Source organism: Theropithecus gelada, chromosome 1 (assembly GCF_003255815.1).
Source record: "Theropithecus gelada isolate Dixy chromosome 1, Tgel_1.0, whole genome shotgun sequence".
NCBI classification, from domain to species: Eukaryota; Metazoa; Chordata; class Mammalia; order Primates; family Cercopithecidae; genus Theropithecus; species Theropithecus gelada.
This window is the reverse complement of record NC_037668.1, coordinates 47,537,955-47,545,044: the sequence shown is the minus strand read 5'-3', so window position 1 is coordinate 47,545,044 and position 7,090 is coordinate 47,537,955. Positions and strand designations below refer to the sequence as shown.

Here is a 7,090-nt window from a genome sequence, read left to right as displayed (position 1 = left end):
TTGCATGGCTTTCTCCCAGTGTGCTTCCTGTCTCCAAATTTCCCCTTTTTGTAATGACATCTGTCATCATGGATTAGGGCCCATCCTAGCTGCCCTAGTGACCTCATCTTAACTAATTATATCTGTAATGACCCTATTTCTAAATAAGATCACATTCTAAGGTACTGGGACTCCAACACATGAGGGCAGGAAGGAAGACCAGAGTCCAACCCCTTACACAGTCGAGCGCTGGAGGTAAATGGTATTTTTGAGAGGAAAGCTGTCTGATGGCTCTTGGGATAGACTAGGTTATGCGGCAGTAGCTGCCCATCTCAATTATCAGCAGCTTAATACAGCAAAAGTCTATTTCTCACTCACGCTAAGACCACTGTGCACTGCAGGACTTTCTAGGACAACTGTCTTCCATGCTATGATTCTACACCCCAGATTGCTTTCATTTTCTGGTTCTACCGGTGGGGCAGGGAAGGGCTGGGGAGTTGCATCTCATAGTCCCCCTGCTGGAGAAACCTGGAAGTGAGCCTTAATACCATGCTCATGTTTTCCCAGCCAGCAGCAGGGCCCTAGGTCTCCATCCCTGCAAGGGGCTCTAGAGTATATGGAACAGATGGAATGTTCACAAACACGACAGCCTCTGCCACAGTGACTTTTTAAGGACTGGAATCGCAGAGTGTTTACTTAAGGCCATGGAAGCTAAATTCTTAGCATGTGCTGGAGAGCAATGAAAAAGATATTTACTTTATGAATTAAAGCTGGAGTCAGTGTGAGCCTGAAGCCTGAAGGAAAAAGAGCAACAGATCCAGGGAGCATTCACCTCCCCTGTCTCCAAACAGGTGAGGATGGGGAATAAAGTGAAGGCAGTGCTTTGGTGGGAACTTCAAGGATAGCCTCTGGCTTTTTCCAGGTTTAGAAGCTCATATGGGACAAGGGCGGAGGAAAAGAAGAAAGGGAAGGAAGAAGAGAAGGTTGAGGCCCTTGCCCAAGTTAGTGGGAAGGGAAATCCACCCCCATTAAACCCTCTCCCTGGTGGACTGTGGGGTGCACAAGTGAGGCCTGCACAGGTGCTGGAACATGCTAGAGGCCCAGTACATACTTCTTGAGAATGAATGATTGAGCGGCTGAATGAATGAGTACCACTAAAAGCCCTCTTTTCTATTCCCAAATGCCACAGTGAGCAGAAGGGAGCAATCCTTGCTCAGCAATTGGTGGTCCCTTTGGGTGTACAAATGAGTCCACAGCCGGCAACAGCAGACAGTCCCTGCCCCCCTTAGAGGCGGCTACAGGGAAGTGGCTGACCGTTGATCACACCCAGAGCTGATTATGGGAATTTACTCCATGGAAAGACTGCAAAACGGCCTGAAATGTGTTTTGGCATCAGCTACGGACACGTAAGGTTTCTCAATCCTCAACTCTGTCCTGCCAGCTGATGAGGGGAAGGAAAGGGATTACCTAGGGGTATGGGCGGCCAATCCTGAGTCCACCAACTGACCACGCCCATCCCCAGCCTCGTACCTCACCTACCCCCAACCTCCCAGAAGGAGCGGCTATTTAAGGGGAGCAGGAGTGCAGAACAAACAAGACAGCCTGGGGATACAACGCTGAGGTCCACTGAGAGGTAAACAGCCAGTGAAGCTGATGTCCTGTCAAGAGCAGAATTCCTGCTCATTCGCTGCCTTTGAGAGTGGCTGTGCTGTGCATGCATGTGCATGATTTGATATGCACAAGAGGGTGTGTGTGCATGAGTATGTTGAGTGGGTATGTGATTGTAGTGTATGAGAGGATGTTCGCACTCGCAGGTAAGTACAAGAGTGTGTGTATGTGGGCATAGGTGTTGTGAGCATGTATGTGTTTGGGAACGTGTGTATGTGGAAGGGGTTAGAAAGCCTTGCCAAGATGGGTTGATGCTTTCATTCTGGAGGAAAATACTGAGGCTGAGACTCCATGGGTGCCTTGGAGACTCCAAGCCTTGAATCTAGTTTGGAGATGTGCAAGCTATGTCTTCCACATCCTCTGACCTCAGGAACCTCCCAGTTAGTTGGGAGGAACCTGGTTCCAACCTCCCAAGAACTCTCAGTCTGATGAGGCACAGGGGAGGTCTCATTAGTGTCTCATTGGGTTCTCCACATGTCTGAGGGCCTGATGTGTGTGAAACCATTCTGCAGAGCTGAGAACAGGTCGGGAGGTGCTGTGTGTGTCTGTGTGTATTGCTGGAGGGCACTCCTTGTGTGCTCTGAGTGTGACAGAGGGAGTCACGCTGGACTTAGGTTGGATGGGAGAGCACGTCTGTGTGTCTCAGAGCCACCAAGGAGGAGCAGGGGCGCAACGGCCAGGGCAGAAGCTGAGACCACCCAGCGGAGGAGCTAGGCCAGTCCATCTGCATTTGTCACCTAAGAACTCTTACCATGAAGACCCTGCTGTTGTTGGCAGTGATCATGATCTTTGGTAAGTGCCGACCCTGACCTCTGAGCATGGGGGGACAGCCCCAGAAGGGAAGCACTCTTGTCCTTTAGTTTTCTCTCCCATTGCAGCAATCCTCTCTCAGGGGAAGAAGAGAAGCCATTTGGGAGGAAGGAGAGTAGCAGAGAGGGAGGGCACAGGACCCCATGCCACATCACCAGACAACTCCCAAATTTCCTTCCAGGCCTTCTGCAGGCCCATGGGAATTTGGTGGATTTCCGGAGAATGATCAAGTTGACGACAGGAAAGGAAGCTGCACTCAGTTATGGCTTCTACGGCTGCCACTGTGGCGTGGGTGGCAAAGGAGCCCCCAAGGATGCAACGGATCGGTGAGGCTACCCATCCCTCCCTACCCTCCTAGACTCTGGCCCAGGCAGGGCTGGGAGCTGCAAAGACAGTGCCGGTTCCTGATGGGCACAGAGGTCTCAGGATGGCCTGGTTGGAAAAGCAGCCAGCATGTTGGAACTTCTGCTCTAGACTGTTGCAAAGTCACTGGGTCTCTGTCCAGGGTCCAAGGGGGTGAGACCACAGGCACCAGGTCTCCTGGAGCTGTGGGACAACAGCCCCAATAGGGTGTCTCCTTGCAGCTGCTGTGTCATTCATGACTGTTGCTACAAACGTCTGGAGAAACGTGGATGCGGCACCAAATTTCTGAGCTACAAGTTTAGCAACAAGGGGAGCACAATCACCTGTGGTAAGAGACCTACATCACCATTGAGTGGCCCTCATTTGTTTAGACAGTGCTGAGGACTGTGCTGGGCACCAAAGATAGACACAGAGGGACACAGTTCCTGCTTCAGGAAGCTCACAGTTGAGTGGGAAGCCAGGAAAGTGAAAATCCAATGTGGTAAAGACTCCAGTGGGAAGTAAACAGATAAGGTGTTAACACAGCCTGAGGCTTGAGGAAGGCTCCTGGAAGGGGTGACCTCTAAGCTGAGTCTGAAAGGCTGTGCAGAGTCAGGGAAGAGGAGGGCTGGGAGCATGCCCAGAAGAGGACACAGCATGGTCAAAGGCACCAAAGGGTTGTGTAAGCCATTCTGTGCTGCCCAGCAGAAACATGAGGAAGAGAAGCAGTGCTGAGCCATGATGCTGGAGACAAAGGAAGGAGCTAGGTCAATCTGGCCCTCCAGGCCAGGCTTTATTTAGGTTTTGCCCTAAAGCAATAGGATGCTATTAAGCAGAGGAGCTACAGGGTCAGATTTGCATTTTAGAGGACTCACTGTGAGGACAGGGTCGATGGAGACAAGTGGAAGGGGGGCAGAGAAAGCTATTGCCATCCTGCAGGCAAGAGGGAGTAACATCTTGACATAAAACAACGGAGGTCAGGATGGGAAAGGTGGAGAAAACATCAAGATGTATTTGAGGTGGAATCAGCTGAGCTGGTGACTGAGTGGGGTGGGACGGGGAGAGGGAGCTGTTGGATGGAGGATGGATATGTGGCTGCATGGATAGCACAACTGTGATAAAGACCATGGGAGCAGGTTGTGGTGGACGGCGGGGAGGAGCAGTTCTATTTCCAGCATGTGGAGTTTAGGGGCCTCCAGCACCCAGGGAGGGGTCCAGCAGGCAGCTGTCCGTACAAATGCAGCTCAGGGGAGAGGTCAGGACTGGGGACACAGATTCAGAAGCCGGCAGCAGAGAGCTGAGAGGTGGGTGTGATCACTCATTTTCTGCTTAAAGGCCTAGAAAAGAGACAGAGGAGGGATGGACAGAGAGGGAGAAGGAGAACTGAGCAAGAAGGTCAAGGAGTCGGTAAGGAGATGGTTAGCAATTGAACAGAGGAGTCCTCCATGAAAAGGGCCAACAGGCTCCCCTGGATGTTGAGGCAGGAAGGCATGAGGGACTCAGGGGAAGCTGCTTCCATGGAGTGGGGAGGGCAAAGCCAGATAGAGCAGGTGGGGGCTGATGGGAAGGGAAGTAGAGACAGAAGGCAAAGACAACGTTCTGTAGAAAGCTTGGCCCTGAAGGGGAGGAGAAGTGGGTGGCACTGGAAGGCTGTGCTTGGTGTACCCAGACAGCTGACCCATGAGTGGGATTTGGAGAAAGCGTGGACTCCTGCCCATGGCCTGAGTCCTTTAAGATCAGAAATTATGTCTCCTATCATGGCCTCTCCATAGAAGCATGTATCCAGCAGGCGTTAGGTCACAAGCCACATGATGCCAAGCTGATAGTAGCTTGGGTAATGGGGATAGGTGACTGTCACATAATTAGAATTCTGGAAGAGGGCAGTGCCAGGCCTGGGGCAGCTTTCCAGCATGTCATCAAGAAGCCAGCCTTCTCCTGGCCTTCAGCTATGCCACGTGGGCAGTGTCTACACCTGGGATGTCAAGAGACAGGCTGCAGTTCCACCCTCCTGGCCTCACACTATGGAAGAGGCTTTCCTCTTGGGCATCTCTCTTCTTGGAGGGAGGAAATAGATTCTTCCCAGAAGCCCCCAGCAGACTTCCCCTTGTTGTTCATTGGTTGGAACAAGGTTACATAATACACAAAGACCAATCACTGCAAAAGAAAAATGGATGACCCTGCCTGGCTTAAACCAATCACAATCCATTCCCAGACACCCGGGGCTAGGGCTTTGCCTCCTGAACACATCTGTTAGCAAGAGGAAGAGATGATGGCTATTAGGAAGGCCTTTGAGAGAGTATCCCAGTGCCTGGCTGTGTCTCCACCAGGCTGGAGGCCAGCATCCCAAGTGCAAGAATTCTGTCTCCCCTTTGGTCAGAAATATCCGGAGCTCCTAGTCTCCAACTAGGAGCTTCTGGAGGCCAGGGCTGTGTCTTCTACCCCAGGGTTCCCACAAGAAGCCACCGAATATTAACAAACTCCCATCTTGTGTTTATTTTCTTGTGATTTCAGCAAAACAGGACTCCTGCAGAAGTCAACTGTGTGAATGTGATAAGGCTGCTGCCTACTGTTTTGCTAGAAACAAGAGTACCTATAATAAAAACTACCAGTACTATTCCAATAAACTCTGCAGAGGGAGCACCCCTCGTTGCTGAGTCCCCTCTTCCCTGGAAACCTTCCACCCAATGCTGAGTTTCCTTCTCTCATACCCTCCTTCCCTACCCTAACCAAGTTCCTTGGCAATGCAGAAAGCATCCCTCACCATCCTAGAGGCCAGGCAGGAGCCCTTCTATACCCACCCAGAATGAGACACCCAGCAGATTTCCAGCCTTCCACTGCTCTCCTCCACCTCAACTCCATGCTTAACCAAAGAAACTGTACTCCAAGGAGTCTCTTCTGAATAAAGCAATTAGCAAATCATGTATATGTGTGTGTGTGTGCATTGCCCTATGCTCTGTGAGCGTGAGAACAAACAGGGGTAGGGGTTAAAAATACAGGCTCTGAGCCCAGTGTAGTGGTGTGTGCCATTGTCGCAGCTGTTCGGGAGGCTGAGGCTGAAGTGCAAGGATTGCTTGAGCTCAGAAGTTCAAGGCCAGCCTGGGTGACACAGGGAGACCTTGTCTTTATAAAAATAAAACAAAACAAAACAAAAAAATAGGCTCTGGAATCGGACAGGCTGTGTCAAATCCCCACTCCCCCATCTCCCTAAGCCTAAGTTCTTTCATCTGGATGGAGATAACACTGGTGCCTCCTGCAAGGGCGTGTTTGAGAATTAGAATGATGACAAATGAGAAAAGCCTTGGGTCTGACATGTCTACAGCTGCCATGACTATTACGAGGAAACCCAGACATCTCCCTCCCCTTCCCTAGGCAATAGCAGCTCCTACTGGCCTGCTGGGAGAAAGCAGGAAGGCTGGTCTTAATCTGAGAAGCTGTAGTCCACATCTTCCACATGGAATGCTCTTCTCCTGTGTTGCCTAGTCTAGTAAGGAGGAAAAGCGGGGTGATATAATGCTGGCCACCAGCTGGACCCTGGGCCAAGGTTGGTTTCCCAGGTGCGCAACCCCTACAGTCCCACGGCGTCCTGTGTTTGGAAGGGTGCCACACCTGGTTTAATGCTCTGCTGTGGCTATCTGAAAAGTCTTACTAATCTTTAATCAAGAGTTCCTCCCCACACTTCATTTTGCCCTGGGCTGCCCAAATTTATTTATTTTTATTATTTTTTCATAGCGATGGGGTCTCACTATGTTGGCCAGGCAGATCTCAAACTCCTGGCCTCATGCAATGCTGTTGCCTTGGCCTCCCAAAGTGTTAAGATTACAGGCATGAGCCAGTGCACCCAACCCGGTCACACACGTTATGTAGCGGGTCCTACCCTTACTCGGATGCTACTTCCCCTCCTGCTGCTCAGGGGTCCGCTGGGAAATTGCCACCTGGACCAGCTACAGCCCTGCCTGTTTCTCTAATAACACCCATCTGGGCTGCTGGGTGTGGATCGCTTCACAAAGGCACCCTGCACAGGGGACACAGGTGGGAGCTGAGTTTCCCACAGGAGAAAGCCCCTGCACAGCCCAGCAAGCTCTGCATTCCCCCAGAGGAGGTGCCTTCCCATAATCTGTCTTCCCAGAAGCAGCACCTTTTCTGATTCTGCACCAAATGTTTCATTTGCTGGAGGCGGCCCTGGTCATGTTCACTTTCACGCATAGCAAGAGAAACGCACATTAAAATTCCACTGAGATGCCATTTTTATCTATTACAATGAATAAAAATCCTGAAGTGTGACAACTTGATC

General features: G+C 51.1%; 1 protein-coding gene across 4 annotated transcripts; it reads left to right on the top strand.

Moving 5' to 3' along the window:
* The first annotated feature begins 726 nt into the window (after positions 1-726).
* On the top strand, positions 727-5,722 carry PLA2G2A (phospholipase A2 group IIA). 4 transcript variants are annotated; one of them, XM_025358133.1, is made up of 6 exons: positions 753-830; positions 1,533-1,612; positions 2,294-2,439; positions 2,639-2,783; positions 3,042-3,148; positions 5,311-5,722. In XM_025358133.1, exons 3-6 carry the CDS (start codon positions 2,400-2,402, stop codon positions 5,451-5,453), a joined length of 435 nt encoding a protein of 144 aa, XP_025213918.1. In that variant the 5' UTR covers positions 753-830; positions 1,533-1,612; positions 2,294-2,399; the 3' UTR covers positions 5,454-5,722. The 4 variants fall into 4 exon arrangements, with proteins under 4 accessions (XP_025213942.1, XP_025213918.1, XP_025213927.1 ...); XM_025358142.1 differs by having other exon boundaries at positions 1,502-1,612; XM_025358157.1 differs by lacking the exon at positions 1,533-1,612 and having other exon boundaries at positions 727-830.
* Positions 5,723-7,090: the final 1,368 nt, after the last annotated feature.

Excerpts from the sequence above, each read along its gene's own strand:
- PLA2G2A (XM_025358157.1), top strand. The coding sequence starts at position 2,400 with ATGAAGACCCTGCTGTTGTTGGCAGTGATCATGATCTTTG. Across the intron at positions 2,440-2,638 it reads GGCAGTGATCATGATCTTTG|GCCTTCTGCAGGCCCATGGG; the intron begins GTAAGTGCCGAC and ends ATTTCCTTCCAG. Across the intron at positions 2,784-3,041 it reads CCCAAGGATGCAACGGATCG|CTGCTGTGTCATTCATGACT; the intron begins GTGAGGCTACCC and ends GTCTCCTTGCAG.